The sequence below is a fragment of the Notechis scutatus genome, chromosome 3 (genome assembly GCF_049901735.1).
Source record: "Notechis scutatus isolate UNSWTSFEM ecotype Mainland chromosome 3, rNotScu1.2, whole genome shotgun sequence".
Lineage (NCBI taxonomy): Eukaryota > Metazoa > Chordata > Lepidosauria > Squamata > Elapidae > Notechis > Notechis scutatus.
In genome coordinates this window covers 9864321-9885523 of record NC_142011.1, presented here as the reverse complement: position 1 = coordinate 9885523, position 21203 = coordinate 9864321, and the positions used below count along the sequence as shown (strand labels likewise).

General features: G+C 43.9%; 1 protein-coding gene across 1 annotated transcript in view; it reads left to right on the top strand.

Moving 5' to 3' along the window:
- The window catches only part of COL9A3 (collagen type IX alpha 3 chain), a 64010-nt gene that overhangs the window by 5046 nt on the left and 37761 nt on the right, over window positions 1-21203 (top strand). Inside the window, exons 3-14 of the mRNA XM_087959190.1 lie at window positions 1490-1525; window positions 2833-2904; window positions 3229-3282; window positions 9025-9060; window positions 10569-10592; window positions 10827-10880; window positions 12743-12796; window positions 13796-13834; window positions 16417-16473; window positions 18164-18217; window positions 18967-19020; window positions 19147-19200. Of these exons, the coding sequence (XP_087815316.1) occupies window positions 1490-1525; window positions 2833-2904; window positions 3229-3282; window positions 9025-9060; window positions 10569-10592; window positions 10827-10880; window positions 12743-12796; window positions 13796-13834; window positions 16417-16473; window positions 18164-18217; window positions 18967-19020; window positions 19147-19200 (588 nt within the window). The remainder of the gene's footprint in view (window positions 1-1489; window positions 1526-2832; window positions 2905-3228; window positions 3283-9024; window positions 9061-10568; window positions 10593-10826; window positions 10881-12742; window positions 12797-13795; window positions 13835-16416; window positions 16474-18163; window positions 18218-18966; window positions 19021-19146; window positions 19201-21203) is intronic.

The following is a 21203-nucleotide window of genomic DNA, read 5'->3' as shown; positions in this document are numbered from 1 at the left end:
CACCCTCTTCACATGCCACATTTCCCGCATATGCGCACACAGCCCCTGCCCCCCCACTCATGCACAGCAGAGACCCGACGACCACCTGGCCAGCAGGAGGCACATGTGCATGCGCAGTGGAGTTGAACTAGGGTGACAGCTCACACGCCCACAGAGAAGGCGCTGCATGCCACAGCAGTGGTGGGTTTCTACCAGTTCTGTCCACCTCTGTAGAACTGGTAGCTCTGAAGAGCAGCAGACATAGAACCGGTTCTATGTTTGCTCATGTTTTAGCCCACCCGCCCACCCGGGCTCTTACCTGATCTTTATTTCCTGATTTTTCAACTTCAGCTGCTGAACGAGGCACAGCTGCAGTTAGAAAAACAGGAAAAGAGGGTTGTTTCAAAGGCTGCTTCTCTGCACCCAGCATGCTGATGACGATTTACAGGCACAGGGCTCGCAACCTGCAGGGAAGCTCGTAAATCCCGAACCGGTCGTTAACCCTGTCACATCCTACCCCTGTGCCACAGGTTCGCCATCATGGGCTTATAGGCTAATCAATCAATATAAATAAGTTCTGACTAGAAGGAGAAAGGGTTAGAAGTGGTCGCCTACTGATTTAACCGGATGATTTGCAGTGGATTTGATGTAGCTCTACGTAGACTAGAACCCTCCTTTCTCCCTTTATGAGATTACCTCAGTCTATCTTTCTTGAAGAGGCACCAAGGAAAGTCCATTAAAGCTTCTTCCTCAGGAAAAAGAAAAGCCACAATGGCTTCTCTGGGGCAAACTCAAGCCCTAATTCACTTAAATTAAAGCAAAACAAAAGCTTAATCACACATTACTAAGAGGAATGTTTAAATACATGCTTCACTGGAAAAGGCTTGCTTCGCCCTGTGATCAACATTAATGTGAATTAATGAAATGTTAGGAAATCTGGCATCCATCAAGTTTTTATAACCCTGTGGAGGTGGGGGTGGAAATCACGGTAGTACATTTTCATGGATAATTTATTCCAGCAAAACAACATACCACACCACACTTTGGAGACAATAATTAGGTTCTGTTATTTTAACATGGGTCTACTTCAGCATTACAGAAATATAGATTAACAGAGTTGAAAAGGGACCTTGTAGGTCATCTAGTCCAAGCAGACCCTACATCATTTCTGACAGATGGCAATCCAGTCTCTTCTTGAAAGCTTCCGGTGATGAAGTTCCCTCAATTTCTGAAGGCAACTTCTGTTCCATTTGTTGATTGCTCTCGCTGTCAGAATATTTCTCCTTATTTCCAGGTTGACTCTCTCGGTCAGTTTTCATCCATTATTTCTTGTCTGGCCTTCAGGTGCTTTGGAAAATAGCTTGACCCCTTCCTCCTCTCTGGGGCAGTCCCTCAAATATTGGAAGACTGCTATCATCTTTCCTGTGGTCCTTCTCTTCCCTAGACTAACCAGGCCCATTCCTGCAACTGTTCATTGTTAACACTGCTCTCTTTTTTCTTACCTGTTTAGGGAGAACCTGGGCCCCCAGGTTTGCCAGGACCACCAGTAAGTATTATTTTGTTGTGACAATAGTATTTTGTTGGGGCGATCTTCTTCAACGCATAGGTAGAAATGAATTTTGGTAGGAAGGAGACCCAAGTATGGAAGCAAAAAGGCCTGCAAGAAAAACTGCTAAAAATCTGGCCAGCTTTTGAGGTGAGGGAACATCTCCAGACCATTTTCCACTATGTCATTGGTCCTTTTGAAGGAACAAAGAGAAATAAACCTAGAGAAGCTTCAAGCTTGAGAGGTATGGGAATGAGTGAGAAGCCCACTGGACATTTGAGCCAGCAGCCCACACACCAGTTGGTAATTCGTTTATAAAAGCTGGGTATCCTTTCATCCATGTTGTTACAGGTCTGTGGTTGTTATATTGACAGAATAACAGAGTTGGAAGAGACCTTGGAGGTCTTCTAGTCCAACCCCCTGCTCCAGCAGGAAATCCAGACAAATGGTTGTCCAATCTCTTCTTTTAAAACCTCCAACGATGGAGCACCCACAACTCCTGAAGGCAAACCGATCCACTGATTAATTGTTCTAACTGTCAGGAAATTCCTCCTTAGTTCTAGGTTGCTTCTCTCCTTGATTAGTTTCCATCCATTGCTTCTTGTCCTGCTTTCAGGTACTCTGGAAATAGGTTGACCCCCCACCCCCTTCTTTGTGGCAGCCCCTCAAATATTGGAGGTCTGCTGTCATGCCAACTCTAGTCTCCCTCTTCGTTAGAAGAGACAGGCCTAGCTCCCTCAATCATTCAACTTATGGTTTAGCCTTTAGATCCTTCATTGCTCTCCTCTGCACTCTGTCAACCCTGAAATAAAACCTGGCTGACGCCATTCTTGGAGGATTCAGGGTTGCCACACAGCAGTGGGAGGAGGGAAAATAGCTAGATGGGGTTTTGTAGCCAAAACAAGAAAGTTTTCCTGTGGGAGCCAAGGACATTCTCACAGATGGCTGGCCAGAGGAGGAGCCAGTAACCGAGCAACCAGCCAGCCCCTGGATTGGACAGCATGACCAGTGACTTGGTGGGAAGGGGAAAATATTTACTTTTAATTAGGTGAAAGCCACTGGAAATCTCAGAGTCGGCTTTCACCAGTTTGTGCCAATATGATGTATCCAATAAACTATTATTTTAGGCGCTCAAGAGCCTTGGAGTTTGTTTTCTAGGGGTGCATTACTTGACACGCTCTTTTTAGAGTCTCAACACCTTTGTTATATCAGGGTGACCAAAACTGGACACAATATTCCAAGTGTGGTCTTACACCTTATGAACTGGTACTAATATTAATTGTGCTCGACTATTTACCTGGTTTCAGGGCCTTAAAGGATCCCAAGGAAAGCCTGGGAAGAAAGGAGAGGCTGGTTTGTCAGGCCTTCCCGGGGCAGATGTAAGTATTCAGTCTTCCTGTGTTTCATTGTCTCCTCTTCCCATCGCCCACCCAAGATAAATTTCTTTATCCATTGGGGTGTTTATTGTCTCTGGATCCAAAAGTGCCTTGGCACCTGATCAATGCCAAACAAATAGTTTTCCAAGTTTTCTATCCAACTTAGACCATTAAGAGTTTCTTGTTGGTCTTCCATCCAAACATTAAAAAAGTGGTCACACTTTGGTTGAGGAGGAGGATTGTTCTTCTATTTCTAATTTCCTCCCAATTCCTATTCTCTCTAATAAATTTTAATATTCTCTCTAATATCTTCTCATTCATTCTCAGGGTTTAACAGGCTTGGATGGCCCACCTGGACCAATAGGATCCCCTGGAGACCGAGTAAGCAATTGTTTTATTGGTACTGAAGCTCACTATTGTGTAGCTCTTCAACTAAGGATGAGTTAACTCAAGCTGTGTCCAGTATGATCTTTTTCAAACACATTGTTGTTGTTATTATTAAGATACAAAACAAGATTTTTTCAAACTTGACATGTGTGGACTTCAACTCCCAGCATTCCCTATATCAGCATGCTTGTTAGGGAATGCTGGGTGTTGCAGTTCACACAGGCTGGCTGGGGAATTCTGGGAGTTGAAGTTCACGCAGGCTGGCTGGGGAATTATGGGAGTTGAAGTACACACAGGCTGGCTGGGGAATTCTGGGGTAATTTGTGGAATTGAAGTCCACACATCTTAAAGATTCCAAGTTTAAAATATATTTGTGTGAGGAACTTGTCTAGTTTTGATTTCATTGACAGTTCCCCCAACATCCCCTAATAGGATTTTCATAGGGAAAGATTGAACATTAATTAAATTTCTGCAAATTAGGGGGATTGAACTCAGAAAAGGTTAGAGTTGGGTGGATGACTTCTTATGAGAACTGACAGCCGTGTTTGGCAACTTTCCAGTTAGAAAGTCAAATGTTCTCCTCCAGAAGCTGTTACAAAGGAGAGCAACACAAACAATTATTTTCTAACCAGCCAAGGTCATGGGGTAAATAGACTGGAAAATGCAAAAAGTGTTTTTTTTTTAATTAACCTGGCATTTGTGAATGGATGTGAACTTCAAAAAAATTGCTGCCTGATTTTTGAAAGCAGATGGGAGCTAATTACAATTTTTTGCCTGCTGTACATTGCATTTCTACATAAAAGGTCGCCTTTAATAGACAATAAAAATATTGCTAGTGTTGAGCAAAATGCTAAATAAATACCAGCCTACTGCTGTGCAAATAAAACAGCAGTTTTATTCCTATTACAAGACTAGTAAAAACAATGCTAATCTTGAACTCAAGGCTAAATAAATGCCAAACTTTTTGCTATCCAAATTGAATGAAATTGAATGAAATTGAATGAATTGAATTGAATACTTGGTCAAGTGTGATTGAATTGAATACTTGGTCAAGTGTGATTGCACAAATAAGGAATTTGTTGCTATTTAGTTGTTTTTCAAAAGCACACCTATGTCGTTCAGCCCCTAAGTTTCAATACAGTCTTCCACTCTTCTGTGCCCTAAGCACACTCTTAAAGGCTTTAATTAGCAAAATTGAATGGATTGTGACAACTATTCAAGTGCACAATTAAAGGGCAAGCATGCCAACCTGTTCTCCCAAGTTGAAATTCAGACTTTGAGAATTTGGTCAGGTGAAAAGGAAAGAAAGAAAAATACCTGGCCTTACAGCAGAAAGAAGGGGAAGATGTGAAGTATGAAAAATCACTTGAGGTAGAAAACTAAGATGGCTTCAGTGGTGCAGCCAGTAGTTTTACCAATTCAGTCTGAACTGGAGAAATCAGTCAGTTATAATTTGATCATTCCTCATGTGCCCAAACACAAGCTTCTTTTGACTCCATTTTGTAGTATTTCCTTCCTTCCTTCCTTCCTTCCTTCCTTCCTTCCTTCCTTCCTTCCTTCCTCCCTCCCTTCCTTCCTTCCTTCTTCCCTTCATTCTTTTTTCCTTCTTTCTTTCCTACTTTTCTTTCTTTCTTCCTCCCTCCCTCCCTTCTTTCCTTCTTTCTTTCCTCTTTTTTTCCTTCCTTCCTTCTTTTTTTCCTTCCTTCCTTCTTTCTTTCTTTTTCTTTCTTTCTTTTTCTTTCTTTCCTTCTGTCTCTTTCTTTTTTTCTTCCTCCCTTCTTTCCTTCCTTCTTTCTTTCTTTTTCTTTCTTTCATTCCTTGCTTCTTTCTTTCTTTTTCTTCTTTCCTTCCTTCCTTCCTTCCTTCCTTCCTTCTTTCTTTCTTTCTTTCTTTCTTTCTTTCTTTCTTTCTTTCTTTCTTTCATTCTTTTGTCCTTTCTTTCTAACATATAGTGACTGCCCATCTTCAGGGTAAATCTGAGCAGTTTACAATACTAAAAGATAAAAACTATGTAAGCCAAAAGACTACATATATGCCAGTGAATCCAGGACACTAGCCTCACAATCAATACAAAAGCTACAAATGACGCAAAAAGCCATAGAAAGATACATGCTCGGCATTACAAGACAAGATAGAAAGATCTCCAAATGGGCTAGAGAACAAACAAAAAGTAAATGGGATCATCAAGAGAGTAAAAGAATTGAAATGGAAATGGAGCAAGAAAAACAGTGATGGGATTCAGTCGGTTTGCACCACTTTGGGAGAACCGGTTGTTAACTTTCTGAGCAGTTTGGCAAGCTGATTGTTGGAAGAACTCATTAGGGCAGGGATCCCCAACCTTTTCGCGCCTTGCCCGGTTCCGACATCAGCTGGGCGCGCGTGCCCGGCGGCGTCAACTGGGCGCCGCCATCTTTTATGACGAAGGCGCTTCGGTGGCGTCACCGGGCGCTGTTTCGTCATAAAAGATGGCGGCTAACTAGCTCTGGTGAGCTTTTCGGGTGAAATGGCTTTCTACCCGGAAAAGCTCACCAGCTTTTAAAAAAAGATGGCGGCGCCCAGCAACCAGCGGCCCGGTAAGGGTTGTTCCGCTGCCCGGTACCGGTCGCGGACCGGCGATTGGGGACCCCTGCATTAGGGCAAGAGAATTGTTAAATTATTTGATTCCCACCACTGAAGAAGAACGGGTGGCAGGTGGAGCAAGGCAGCCATAGAATGGATCCCACTTGATCAAAAGTGTCCACAAAAAAGAGATCTAAAACAAGATGGATCGATGACATCAGCAAGTATGGATGGCCCAATTGGGAAAAGAAAGCTCAGGGCCGTATGGGTTGGAAACATGCAGAAGGAAGCTTTGTCCTGCAGTGGATAGACAATGGCTGAAATGATGATGATGATGATGCCAAAAGACATAAAGACATAAAGAAGTTGATACAAAAAGCCAAACACTGCAGCCCAATGAAAAAATGGGGAGGGCAGGAGTAGGATGGGGGCAACATGGAATCTGTTGTTAATCTATCGACCTCCACTGGAATGCCCTTCCATTGGAACCCCAAGCCAACTGGCAGAGCCAGGTCTTTAGGCCCTGACAGAAAGATAGAGAGGTTAGGGACAGGGATGGGATGCAAATATTTTTACTACCAGTTCTGTGGGAGTGGCTAAGTGGGTATGGCCATGTGACTGGGTGGGCGTGGCTTTTTTTGCAGCCCCCACCCCCCCACACCTGTGATCCGTTTTTTTTGCCTCCTGGGCCTCAGGGAAGCCGCCTGGGCGAAGCAGTAAGACAGCGAGGGGGATCCCAGCACAGCTGATCATCAAAACAGCTGATCGTCAGGAGGAAAAGAGAGAAAGAAAGAAAGAAAGAAGAAAGAAAGAAAGAAAGAAAGAAAGAAAGAAAGAAAGAAAGAAAGAAAGAAAGAAAGAAAGAAAGAAAGAAAGAAAGAAAGAAAGAAAGAAATACCAGTTCGGCCGAACCAGTAGCTGTTTTTTTACTACCGATTCAGCCAAACGGTAGCATTTTTTACTACCAGTTCACCCAAACTGGGCCGAACTGGTAGAATATCCCAATTAGTTGGGGCCAACCTTACATGGGGGGTACGGGGGGGCAAGATGTTCCAAAGGGAAGGAGCAACAGCGAAGAAGACTCTCTTTCTGGACCCTGTCAGCTGGAATAATTGGGCTGATGGGACCCACAGCATACCTCCTCTGCCAGCACGAGTGGGACTGGCCAGTCCCAGTGGGATGAGATGGTCTCTCATGTAAACTGGACCTATGCAACCAAGGGCTTTAAGTCCCAGAGGTGCTTTTTCAAGGCTTTCTTGTTTTTTCTTTGAATATGTTTCACTTCTCATCCAAGAAGCTTCTTCAGCTCTGACAGGATGGTGGGGAATGGAAGGATCAGAAGTGAAACGTCTTCAAAGAAAAAAGAAGGGAGCCCAATTGCCTCTTGAAAAAAGCACCATCCAGTCAGAGCTGAAGAAGCTTCTTAGATGAGAAGCAAAACATCTTTAAAAAAAAAAAAAAAACAAGAAAAAAAGCACCTTTGAGACAACTATGACCTGGATGGCTGACAATCTCTACATGCTTTTAGCTATACAATTTGGGATGAACCCCCTTGGAATGGCGTGGGAGTAGGAATGGATCTCCAGAGGAAAATTGCAGACTACAAGAACCAGGAGCACCGCTCAGGCAAACTTGAGGACACAGATAAACCTCCAAGTGCTTCAATGACCCTCAAAAAGAATGCAAATGACCAGCTGTCTGCAAGGAATATAAATCCTTCCGTTCTCCATCATCCAGTCAGAGCTGAAGAAGCTTCTTGGATGAGAAGTGAAATGTCTTCAAAGAAAAACCAGAAAGTCCAGTTGCCTCTTGGAAAAGCACCTTTGAGACAACCATGACCTGGATGACTGAGAATCTCCATAGACAAGAACTTTAAAGGTGATCATCTTAAATTGCACCCGGAAGCGAACCAGAAACCAATGCAGCTCATGGAGCAGTGGTGTTACAGGAGCCATTCATGCCCTGCCCCCCAAAGAAAAACTGCCTTCACCACTGCCCTCTATACCAGGGGTCCAACACCGTCGCGGACCGGTACCGGGCCGTGGAACATTTCCTACCGGGCCGCCGGTTTGCTGGGGCCGCCATCTTGTTTGACGAGAAAGTGCTTCCGGGTGAGCTTTTCCGGTTGGAAAGCGGCGTTTGGGTCCTGAAGGAATCCTCGCGCCTTAGGGGGGGGCTTCGAACGAAACTAAGGCGCGAGGATTCTTTCAGCACCCAAGGCAAGGCGAGCCGAGCAACTGTCCCGAAGCCGTCCCGAAGCGAAGCCCATCGACAAAGGTACAAAGGAGGAGTTGAAGGTGGCGGGGAGAAGCGCGGGACGGCTGGCTGGCCGTTCGCTCGGCTCGCCTTTCTTTGTCATGCGTGCTGATGCTGGTACCGGGCCGCGGATCATTTTGTGATGCCGGTACCGGGCCGCGGCACAAAAAAGGTTGGGGGCCACTGCTCTACACCATCTGTAGCTCCTGAATGGTCTTCAAGGGTAACCCTATGGAGAGTGCATTGCAGTAGTCCAACCCTGAGATGAGTAGAGCCTGAATGACTAGCTGCAGAGACTCCTAATTCAGGAACGGACATACCTGGTGCACAATGTGAAATTGTGCAAAAGATTCTCCGAGTTGCAACTGCCGACTGCTCCTCAAGCAGGAGCTGCAAGTCCAGGAGAACCCCAAATTGTTGTCCAGATCTGTCTGGGTTAGTGACAGACACCCTATAAAAGGGGTGTCCAACCTTGGCAACTTTAAGCCTGGAGGACTTCAACTCCCAGAATTCCCCAGCCAGCAAAGCTGGGAGTTGAAGTCCTCCAGGCTTAAAGTTGCCAAGGTTGGACACCCCTGCCCTATACTTTTCCTAGTATAAATATTTTGACAAGTGATTTTCCAAATAAAATACATTTCTGTAACCAAGGCTTTTCTGTGTTTTAAATTTCTCTTCAGATAAATATGTTTGCATCTGGTTTGGAGTTGTAATGTGGACACAGCATATATATTGATCTGATAAAGCCGCATCATGTAGTTTGACAACAATGTTCACTGGTATAAATAAGATCTCCTTCCATGCACCTCAAACCATTTCTCTGTGTGTATTTTTTTCCCTTAATCTATCCTATTGAAGGATTATTCTTGTATCAGCGGTCTTTTTAAGATGGAGAGAACTAATTTTTGTGTTTTGCCCTCCTAGGGAAGTATAGGAGCAGCGGGATCTGTTGGGCCAGCAGTAAGTGAAAAGATCCATGTCTATTTCTCCCATTAAGCAATCTAGAAAAAAAAAAAAAGGAAAAATCACATTGGGGTGAGAATCCACTTAGGGTTAAGAAGAGAGGAGAGGAGAGAGGAGAGGAGAGGAGAGGAGAGGAGAGAGAGGAGAGAAGAGAAGAGAAGAGAAGAGAAGAGAAGAGAAGAGAAGAGAAGAGAAGAGAAGAGGAGTTGGAAGGGATCTTGGAGGTCTTCTAGTCCAACCCCCTGCTCTGGCAGGAAACCCTATACCATTTCAGACAAATGGTTATCCAATCTCTTCTTAAAAACTTCCAGTTGTTGGAGCACCCACAACTTCTGGAGGCAAGTTGTTCCACTGGTCAATTGTTCTAACTGCCAGGAAATTTCTCCTTAGTTCTAGGTTGATTCTCTCCTTGATTAGTTTCCATCTGTTGCTTCTTAGAACCTAGAACTGAGAAGAAATTTCCTGACAGAACAATTAACCAGTGGAACTACTTGCCTCCAGAGATTGTGAATGCTTCAACACTGGAAGTTTTTAAGAAGAGATTGGACCACTATTTCTCTAAAATGGTATAAGGTTTCCTGCCTGAGCAAGGGGTTGGACTAGAAGACCTCCAAGGTCCCTTCCAACTCTGTTATTCTATTAGTATTGGATATTGGCCTACCAGCTTTGATAAAGATGTATCATGAATCTTTGGTTTTGCAGAGAAAGAAAGTTTAGTCCTCCACATCAGACAGATGTTTTGGCTCTATCAATCAACAAATCAAATATTTAAAACATTAAAACAGGGTATAGATTTTAAAAAGAGGCTAGGATGATGAAAATGTAATGTCACAAATTAATTAAAAGGCGGGAAGGAGAGCTTTCAGTTCTCTAACTAGTCCCATAATCATCTCAGTTTTCCATGCATGCATTTCTCTATCCCACTGCTAAAAGACCTCTGTATTTATATTTTGGGAATAGGGAATGTGTGTATCCAGTTGTCTATTCATTATAAGGGTAATTCTCAACTTACAACCACATTTGAGTCCAAAATCCATTTCCAAGCAAGACAGTTGTTAAGTGAGTTTTGCCCCATTTTATGTCCTTCCTTACCACAGTTGTTAACTGAATCAGTGCAGTTGTTAAGGTAGTAATGTTATGAAGTGAATCAGGCTTCCCCATTGAGTTTGATTGTCAGAATTGTCGCAAAAAGGGATCACATGACCCCAGGACACTGCCACCCTCATAAGTATGAGTCAGTTGCCAAGCGTCCAAATGTTGATCAGGGGACCACTGAGATGGTGCAAAGGTTGTAAAGGAGGGGTCCTTGGTTGTAAGTGAGAAAAATAGTCCTAATTCACTTTTTTTCAGTGCCATTCGAACTTTGAATAGTCACTAAGTGAATGGTTGTAAGTTAAGGACTGCCTGTAAGGGAAGAAGCATGGGTGGAAGGAACCGATTTCCAAATGACCAGCTAATCTGGATTTGTGCCATTTTAACCATGCATTTTCCTTCTCATTTTTCAGGGCAAAGGACCAGCAGGGCCACCGGTAAATCATTTTTTTAAAAAAAACCAAATTAGGAAAAAGAATAAATGTGGATTGAATTGAAGTCCTTCCAATTGAGTCCCGAAGAGCCATTCTCGGCTGTCCTTAAAGGGCTGCAGTGACCAGACGAAGAACTTGGGGTGGGGGCAAAGGAGAGAAATTTGAAGCCCTTGCCTCTTTTTTTAAAAAAATAAAAGAATAAACATTAACATTTATTTGTCTTCTGTCTTTTAACAGGGACCTCCAGGCACCAGTGGTCTTCTGGGAGGAAGGGGACAGAAAGGCTCACCTGTAAGTTTCCTTCTTTTTCCTTGTTCTGATGAATCCAGGACAGAATTTCATAACGGGATAAACTCCGTGGTGGGATTCAGCTGGTTCACACTGGTTCAACAGAACCAGTTGTTAAGTTACCCACCTCCCGCTATCAAAGTGGATCCTGGGCACTGCGCTGCAATGAAGAAATGGGAAACGGAGCAGCTGGCACAAGGGAAGAAAGCCGCTTTCCCTCTTTCTTCTCCCTGCTCCTCCTCCTTCCCTTGTGCCAGCTGCCTCCATTTCCCGTTTCTCCATTGCAGTGCAGCGCCCAGGATCCACATCGCGGGAGGATCGTCCCGCATGTGTGGTGGAGCTGAAGGATGGGGGTGGGCCACGTCTCGCATGACAGCCAACCTGATCCTGGGAGAACTGGTTGTTAAATTATTGAAATCCCGCCACTGGATTAACCTCCATCTAGGGCAGGGGTGTCCAACCTTGGCAACTTTAAGACTTGTGGACTTCAACTCCCAGAATTCCTCAGCCAGCAAAGCTGGCTGAGGAATTCTGGAAGTTGAAGTCCACAAGTCTTAAAGTTGCCAAGGTTGGACACCCCTGCTCTAGGGTATTATTACCATGCAATTTCTTCCCACCCCCTTGCCAGTTGGGGAGTAACTGAACAATACAAAATGGAGATTTAAGGTCTTTCAAGTCCTGTTTATGATCTCGATACAAGAGAATATCTGTAGCTCAAGACTGAACTGTGGGGTCCTTGGTAGTCTCTGGGTTGGTTCTTTTCTTGTAGACGTTTCATTATTCAACTAGGTAACATCATCAGTGCTAGAAGACAGTGGGGTTTTGCTCACAGTGCTGCTTCCCAAAAATTATAGAGGGTGGCAGTTGGTTCTTTGGGCTAACGCTGAGACATTTCAGAGTTGCCTCGAACCGCAAGATGAGTGGCTTATAAATGTAATAAATAATAATAATAATTTAGTATCCTGGCTTGTAGATTGTGATGTCCTTTAAAATTGTTGGACTAAGAAGACATTTATTCAGATTTTATTTGCACTTCTGGAAATTGCTACAGATAGTTCTCAACTTACGACCATTCATTTAGCAAGTGTCAAATGTTACAAAGGCACTGAAAAAAGTGACTTACAACCACACTTATGACCATTGCTGCATCCCCACGACCATATGGTTACGATTCAGGTGCTTGGCAATTGGCATGCATTTAAGACAGATGCAGTGTCCCAGGGTCACATGATTGCTATTTGCAACCTTGCTGGCTGACTTCTGACAAGCAAAGCATGGGATTTGGCAAGGAAGGTCATAAATTATGAACCGTGGTGGTGCAGTGGTTAAAATGCAGCATTGCAGGCTAACTCTGCCCACAGTTGGGAGTTCGATCGTGACTGCCTCAAGGTTGACTCAGCCTTCCATCCTTCTGAGGTTGGTAAAATGAGGACCCAGATTGTTGGGGGGCAAGAGGCTGACTCTGTAAAACTGTTTAAAGAGGGCTGCAAAGCACTGTGAAGTTGTATATAAGTCTAAGTGCTATTGCTATTGTGTGATGTCTCGCTTAATGACCATGGCTAAAAAGGTCACAAAATTGAATCAGGCCATGTAACACCTCACTTAACAACCACTTCACTTCACAATGATTTTTTTTTTTACTGTTCCAATTAAGGTCATAAGTTGAGGCTACCTTACTACTAAGCTGTACTGGAAGGTGTGAAAGCCAAATTTGCTCAGACATAATAATAAGTAAAATATAAATAGACACAGTTCCCATTCTGCCAGCCAGTTAAGTAGGTAAAGATGCTTTCCATAAATTATTGAATATAACGTAAGTTGAAGGTCTCTGCTTTGGAACTGATTTTATTTCTTCTTCTTTTTAGGGACCATCTGGACTTCCAGGGTTTCCTGGACCCCCAGGACCTCCGGGACCACCCGTAAGTTAAGATTTGTTTTAGATCAGAGTTCCCCAACACTTCAGGCTTTGTCGACCAGCAGGGTGGAGGAGAGAGGGGATGTGTTCTGACCCAGTTCCCCAAACACGACAAACCCTCTGACCAGGGGTTGGATTCAAAAATCCCAGCAACCGATTTGCTGCCCAGTTGCTGGGTGGGCGTGGCCATGGTGGGTGTGGCCTACTGGTACATCCGGGAGGGCCGTTTTTCGCCTTCCCAAGGGTCCAGAGGCTTCCCTCGGGCCTCTGGAAGGGTGAAAGCGCCCTCCCCTGGGCTCTGGAGGCCCTCCGGAAGCTGGAAACGGGCCCATTTTGTGACTTCCGGTACTTCCAGTAGAGCCATTTTTCACCTTCCCAAGGTCCGGAGGCTTCCCTCGAGCCTCTGGGAAGGTGAAAATGGCCTCTCCCAAGCTCTGAAGGCCCTCTGGAAGGCAAAAACAGGCCCGTTTCTGGACTTCCGGAAGGCCCAGTTTTCCCCCTCCCAGAGCCTCCGTGTGGACCCCTACATTGAAAACGGGCCGTGTGGAGATTCATGGGAGGAGCGGGGAGGGGTGGGAGGGGCCAGCCGATCGGTTCAAATACCGGGTGGGTGAACCAGATGCAAATTTGGCATCCGGTTCAGTTGAACCGGTCCGAACCGGTAGAATCCCACCCCTGCCTCTTGACATGAACTCAAGATAGTGGCAAGAACAGTCATAACATGGGGTAAAACTCATTTAATTAAAGTTTCACCAAGCGACAAAAAAATTGGGTTCGGTGGTGGTCATAAGCTGAGGACTACCTGTATATCAAGCCATCGGTTAAGCAAATTGGTTGGGTTTATGCAACTTACTCAAAAAGGAAGAAAATTAATTTAATCAAGGTTGGCATTTTGAGAATGCTTTTTCCTGACTCGGGTTAAGTGTGTTATATGTGCTTTAACAACACTGGGTGTCTGTAAGCTATGCTCCCCATGAAACGTGCTGCATTTTCCTTGTTGCAGGGTCTCCCTGGAGCGTTTGACCATACTAGAGATCTTCAGGTGTGCATTTTTCCACTTTTCAGGTTTCTGTGTGAGATTTTATTGAGCTGCAGATGTAAACACCAAGATTATTTGTTTAGACCAGTGTTTCTCAACCATGGCAACTTGAAAAGGTGTGGACTTCAATTCCCAGATTCCCAGCCAGCCATGAATTGAAGTCCATGCGCCTTCAAGCTGCCACGGTTGAGAAACACTAATTTAGGCATGAGACATCATTAATAATAATAATAATAATAATAATAATAATAATAATAATAATAATAATAATAATAATAATGACTATTAGGGCAGTAACACTATTGAAGTCTACTGTATAATAGTGCAGTATGAATGCAATATCAGGGGTTTTCAATTCAATGTATAGAATGTGAAGGATGTGTGTTTGTGTTTATTTTCATATAAATTGTACACTGAAGATGGTATTTAATTTTGTTGTACAAGGTGCGATGACAATAAAGTAAAGTAAAGACCTAATTTAATTTAGGCCTCTTGAAAATGATCTTATTTAGTGATGCAAAACTGAACTCTATTGACAGAAGAGAACTCAGGGCTGAACTGTGGGATCCTTGGTGCTCTGTGAATTTGGTATTTTGCTTGCAGACATTTCTTTACCAAACTAGATAACATCATCAGTGTGTCATTGTCATCATCAACATCATTAACAACAACAACAACAACATATCATCACTGATGGTGTTTCTTTGTCTTCAGTGTTTGCTTATAGAATACCCACAAAGTCTGAATTGGAATGAATTGGATCAGATCAAATTAAATTTGAACCTCTTAGAGATTAATTGGCATAGTCATCCATCTGGTATAAAGATTTTCCACTGCCTTTTTCTGGGCTATTTGAGTGATAACTGGAAGAATCAGTTTATTGTAGTAATTAAGGCACCAGGCTAGAAATCAAGAAGTTGTGGATTCAAGTCCCACCTTAGCCACGAAAGCCAGCTGGATGACCTGGGCCAGTCACCAGAGGACTGTGAGTTCTAGTCCCACCTTAGGCATGAAAGCCAGCTGGGTGACTTTGGACCAATCACCAGGCGACTGTGAGTTCTAGTCTGCCTTAGGCATGAAAGCTGCTGGATTATTTTAGGCCAGTCACTCTCTCTCTCAGCCCAACTCACCTGACAGGGTTGTTGTTGTGTGGAAATAAACATGACACTAATGGGAGGTAGCAAACAGCATTCCAAGACTTCACACCTGTTGTTTTGACAAACTCTTCAGCTACCTAATTGCTACTCAAGGAGAAGGTTAAAATTTTTTCCAACCACCTTACTGAAATTGTCTTTACAGAAGTTGAGCAGAAAACAGCAGTGATTTTCCTCTTTCCTCTTCTCTGCCTGATATTAGAATATGGTATTATTAGTAGAAATACTATAAATTTTGGAAAGGAATATTACTAAGAAAAAAAGCAATAAGGAAATAAAGATACTTCTCATTTTAAAGCCCTGAAGGTTGTAGATTGGCTCTTGGAAAATCCTAAAACTCTTAATCCAACATGAACCAAGCTAAATGAAATTTACAGCAATCCAACTAGCTTGACTGCCTTGTGACTGAATTACTACAGATGGTCCTCACTTGCCAACTGCTCATTCAGCGATTGTTTACAATCACAAGAATGCTGAAAAAGGAGATTTGCAGCTGGTCCTCAAACTTACAGCCATTGCAGCATACCCTCAGTCACGTGATCGCAATTTGGGTGCTTGGCAAATGGCTCCCCATCACAATGGACTCAACTTCGCAAGGTCACGAGATCCAACATTTGTGATTTTCACAGCCGACTTCCAACTAGCAAAGTCACTGGGGAAGCCAGCAGGAAGTCACAAGTTTTGGTCACGTGATGTTGCACTTAATGATCACAGATTATTCACTTAATGGCCACAGCCAGAAATAAGTCAGCATGGTCACGTGATGTTTCACTTAACAAACATGCTGTTAAGCAATGGAGCTGCCAGTCCCAATTGAGGACAGTAAATGAGCACTACATACTGTTGTGGTTAGCCGGCAGCAGGTGCAGACGGCTGAGGAGAGCGAGGACTCAAATGAGGTGCCAGGACCATTAGGGAGTGCACTGCTGCCTTTAGATATTGTGGGGGCTGGCAGCAGTGATGAGGAGGTTCCCGAGGAGCCTGTGCCAAGTGCGCATGTGCACAGGGCTGCTCAAAGGAAAGAACAGTTACAAGAGCATGGGTGACTCGGGAGTAAGGCTGCAAGGTAATGGCCCCTCCTTCAAGAAGATAAAAGCCAGCTGTGAAACGAAGGTACTTTGCAGAAGGCAAAAACGTTTTGAAACTCCAGTCTCGTGGACATTCCAGTATCCTGAGTTTGTATTTGGAGATTCTTGTATCGCAAATTATTTCTTGTCTGTTATCTTTTGCCAAGTCTTGCACAGTTTGGCAAGGTTTGTGCTTATCACAGCTAATTATTTTGCCAAAGCATTACAAGGTTTCTGTTCCTTTTGGATTGTGTTTTGATTTGTTGGAAAAGGCCGTGGGTCAGAACACATACTGATAAAAAGTGACCATCCTGTGGATTGTTTTATAACTCTGGTATTAATTTCTGGTTTGTTTGGAATATAGTGTCCATCGCTCTGTCCACCGGGCCTTCCAGGACCACCGGGAATACCAGGATTCAAGGTACGGAATACTTGTTAATTGAACTGAGGACTTCTTGAGATATATTCTCTGTTTGGGAAATCTTTATCACATGATAGTTGGTCATTAGGAGGAGTCTGTGTGTCAGTCCTGCCTCATCTTGAACCTTTAAACAAGAGCGATCCTTAACTCCATTTGTTGAGAAAGGTATAATTTACTGAAGGTCAAGTGGAATTCAATAACGCAATGCCAGAACTGAAGTTTGCACACCAAAACTCTCGGTATAATTTCCTCCCCGCCCTTGGTCACATCTCATTGCTGGTCCTCCTCATTGTCCAATCAATTTCAAAGAAAATGTTTTTGAAACAGACATTCTCAGTGCAGACCAGGGCTGTCAAACCCCCGGCCCACAGGCTGGATGCATCACGTGCTGGCCACGCCCATGCCCGGTTTAGCGAAGGGGGCGAAAGTCCCAATATGTCACTTGTTGCAGCCGTGACAATGTGTTGTGGCCCGCTGGCAGCTAGCGGAGCTGGCAGCAGAGTCGGACAGTGAGGAGGTTGGGGAGAAACATGGGCCAGTCCTGGAGACAGAGGAAGGCTCGGACGAGGGCTCTACGTCAGAGGCAAAGATGAGGCCAGGGCAGACTGGCAGTCATCAGCTGCCTTCGGAGTCCCCAGCCTGCACATGCGCAGAGCTGCCAAAAGAACAATGACTAAGAGTCAATGTGGGAGTAAGGCCACAGGTGAACGATGAATGGCCCCTCCCATAGGGATTAAAAGAGGAGCAAAAGGGGAGGGGGCTTTCGCAGGAAAGAATTCGTTGGTTGCAGCAGTGTGAAGATCTGTCTGTGCATCTCAGAGACTCTGTGCTGAGTCCTTCCTTGTCAGCACTGCGTTTGGAAATATTTACTCGGCAGCTCTCCAAGCTAGATAAGGTCTGTGCTCCTAATTATACCCTTGAGAGACTGTTTGCCAGGACTTTGGCTGAAAGTGAATGCAAGAAATTCACCTTCTTTTAATAAAAGGGCTTTTGCTGGGACAAAGAATCTGCTTAGTGCTTTTTGGGGGAAGCCGAGGTCAAAACACAATGTGAGTTTGATGCCCTGGTGTAGACTGTCTTGCAGCTGCATTCTTCTCCCAGGGAAACGACCTTGAGGTGCTTTCTCTGAGAGCCATGCTCATGTCCATTACTTTCACTTTCCCCAAGCATTCCCTCTCCCTTTCCCCCTTCCCCCCAGGAGAATGCAGGCGTGAGGTGGCAGTTTTGATAGTGTTATTTGCTTCTTCCTGCCTCTTTGAGCTTCTATCCGGAAGATCTAAATGGCCTCAGTCAGCAGCAAAATGCTGAGCTCAATAGATGAAACTCTGCCTTCTCGATGGAGAAGTAACGGAACCCTGGAACTTACAAGTACGCATCACTTAACAACTGCTTTGCTTAGTCACAGAAATTCTGGCCCCAACTGTGGTCGTAAGTCATAAGTCGAGGCCTGCCTGTAAAGCTGGTCTAAATAATTTACAATAGCCATAAAGGCTGATGGCATTTTCTGCCTTGTCGGTCCTCTAGTTCTCAATGTTCACATCGGAAATAGAAAGGACATTTCTTTTTCGGTGATTCTGTAGATGTAATAATAACCTCTCCTTTTTTTTTTTTTTTTTTTTGGAGGGGTTTCTGAACACTTTCAGAGCTTTCAGAAATGGGATTCTGATCCCTCTTGCTTTTCTTTTTTTAGGGGCACACCGGTGACAAAGGAGAACCTGGAGAAGTTGGCAAAGATGGGGAGAAGGTAAGGATCTTCACTGAATTTTTGCATTAACAGAAGGATACAATCAAGATCACGTGAGGTACTAATACCACTCTATAAAGCCTTAGTCAAGGCACCCCTAGAATATTGCACCCAGTTTTGGTCACCACACTATGAAAAAGATGTTGAGACTCTAGAAAAAGTGCAGAGAAGAGCAACTAGGATGATTAGGGCAAGGGATTGCTAACCTTTAGGACCCCAGGGACCAGCAAACTCATAATTTTAAATCCTGCGGACCATTAATATGAATTTCAACTCACGGTGGCTTGCTGATGTTGGTGGGAAAGTCAGTCCCATATTCCAGAGCTGTAATAGTCACAGGACTGGCCCTTTGGTCATCTTGGAGCGGCTGCTCCTCCACCCGGGTGCACCGGCTTGCCATGGACTGGAGGAGCTGCTCCAGGATGACCAAAGGGCCAGTCCTGTGACTACTACAGCTCTGGAACATGGGATCGACTTTCCCATCGACATCAGCAAGCCACCGTGAGTCAAAATTCATATTAGAAGTCCGCAGAATTTAAAATTATGATCCCCGGCCCACTGGTTGGTGACCGCTGATCTAGACCAACCCCCTGCTCAACCCTACACCATTTCTGACAACAGGCTGTCCAATCTCTTCTAGAAAGACTCCAGTGATAGGGCACCCACAACTTCTGAAGGCAGCTTCTTTTTGGAGGACTCTTGACCGACTCTCATCTTAAACTCTTATTATTATTATTATTATTTTTCAGGGCTCACGAGGACCCCCAGGCCCAGCAGGGCCTCCTGGTAACATCGGACTGCAGGTAGAAAAAGCTGATTTTTTAAATAAATAAAAAAACAACATGTATTTAAAGTAATAAAGGCAGGATCAAAATCTCATAAATTAATAAACCCGCCATGCTAAGCCTTGAACTGATCTTCATCTTTAGGGTCCCCGAGGATTAAGCGGAGGAGTTGGGCCAATTGGTTTGATTGGTGACAGGGTAAGTTGGACACCCTCCTTAAACTCTCTGTGTTTTCTTAGCCAATCTTGCTTGCAAAAGAAATTTGGTTACCAGGAACAAAACGGGAAAGTTTTTAAGTTCGGACCTCAACTTGGTTACTAACCAGTCTAAAGATCTGGGGTATTCCTGTGTCTAGCACTCTTCCTTCAGCTTTATGGGGATAGTAATAATAATAATAATAAGGGACGCGGTGGCTCAGTGGGCTAAGATGCTAAGTTTGTCTATTGAAAGGTCGGCAGTTCGGCAGTTCGAATCCCTAGCACAGAATAATGGAGTGAGCTCCCGTTACTTGTCCCAGCTTCTGCCAACCTAGCAGTTCGAAAGCATGTAAAAATTCAAGTTTCCCTTTGGTGGGAAGGTAACAGCATTCCATGCGCCTTCGGCGTTTAGTCATGCCAGGGACATGACCATGGAGACATCTTTGGACAGCGCTGGCTCTTCGGCTTTGTAACGGAGATGAGCACCGCCCCCTAGAGTCGGGAACTAGAACGTATGTGCAAGGGGGACCTTTACCTTGACCTTTAATAATAATAGTATTAGCTTCTTATAATTTCAAGTTCAATCTTCATTACAGTTACGGACCAGCGCAAAAAGTTAAACGTTAGAATAAAACAAAACTGAACAGAACCGAATAGAACAAGGCATAGTAATATATTACAATTGATGGCGAAATCAATGGGTGACCAAAGTTGGCCTAATTTTACAAACAGTGTAATAAAATCTAACTCTGTTCAGAGAAACTGGATCGCCCTGATCCAACAGTAGTAGTTTTATATAAAAATGATCAGAGTTTCCAGGATATTTAACCAGGTACGGTGTTACAAGTCCGTGAGTCCCCATAGAGGGAACAATCTAACATTATATAAAGCTATAGTTTCCATCGCCCCTTGTCCACAGGGTCACAATCTCATTTCATATGGAGCTTTTTTAATAATAAACCTCCACAACTAAAGTTAATGCATTCAGAAATTTAGTTATGTAACTATCTCGCTGGTTTGTGAGGAGGATGCCTCTTATATAGCGTTGGAAGAATTATCCTTCTGGGTTCAGTTCCAAGTGGGGAAGAAAGACACTGGAAACATGGTGACTACTTGGAAAAATGGTTTAATGGTGGACAGGATCACGTGCCTTGGGTGAAGAAAAAAAGGGAAGAAATGCTGAAAATCCCTTGGTTTTATGCCCTCTGTTGGGATTTGAATTTGACCTTGTATTCTGATTGGTTGTCAGACTCCCATGGGGCCATGCAGGGGCAACACTGTAGGCTGTCCTGAGTCCCAAGCTTGGTTGAGCCTTGCTGGATGATGATGTAATGAAAGGACTTTGGGCGATTATGGTGGTTTGACATTGAAATGAGACACAGGGAACTGTCTCTGAGAAAATGCCAACCCTGAGAGAACTCAGGTAGCAGTATTTATTGAGAACAAACACAAGCAAAAATACAGTATGCATATTCAGAAAACAATGACCTCAACAGGAGATTACTTCACCAGCATGAGAACACACAATCTTGGAAAGTCCCAGATGTTACCTTGCTAGGGTGAGATCATTCAGCCACGGAAAGTCTCATGGGAAAGTTTGGAAAGTCCCATGAGAAAGCACAACTGTGTATCTTGTACCTTGAACTTTCACCCATTTTCCTATTCCTTCTAAACTGGCAGAATCAAAACAGAATGAGGCACTCTGAGCAAAGATACTCCTACCCCCACCAAGAATGCCCACATCTTCCTAGACTTACTGCTAGTTATACAAAGGCCTTACAGAAAATGATAAAATGATCAATAGGTTATATTACCACATTCCCTTTTTTTATTTATTCAAAGATAGGGGTGTTTTAGTGGCATAGTACACAGTTCCCTCATGACCTGATCCCTCACGCCGGAAGACTGAGGTACACATTTGTAATAGATTAGGAATACATTGAATAAAACAACATAATAAGATACATATAGCAATAATAATAACAACCCCTTGCAATAAGGAAC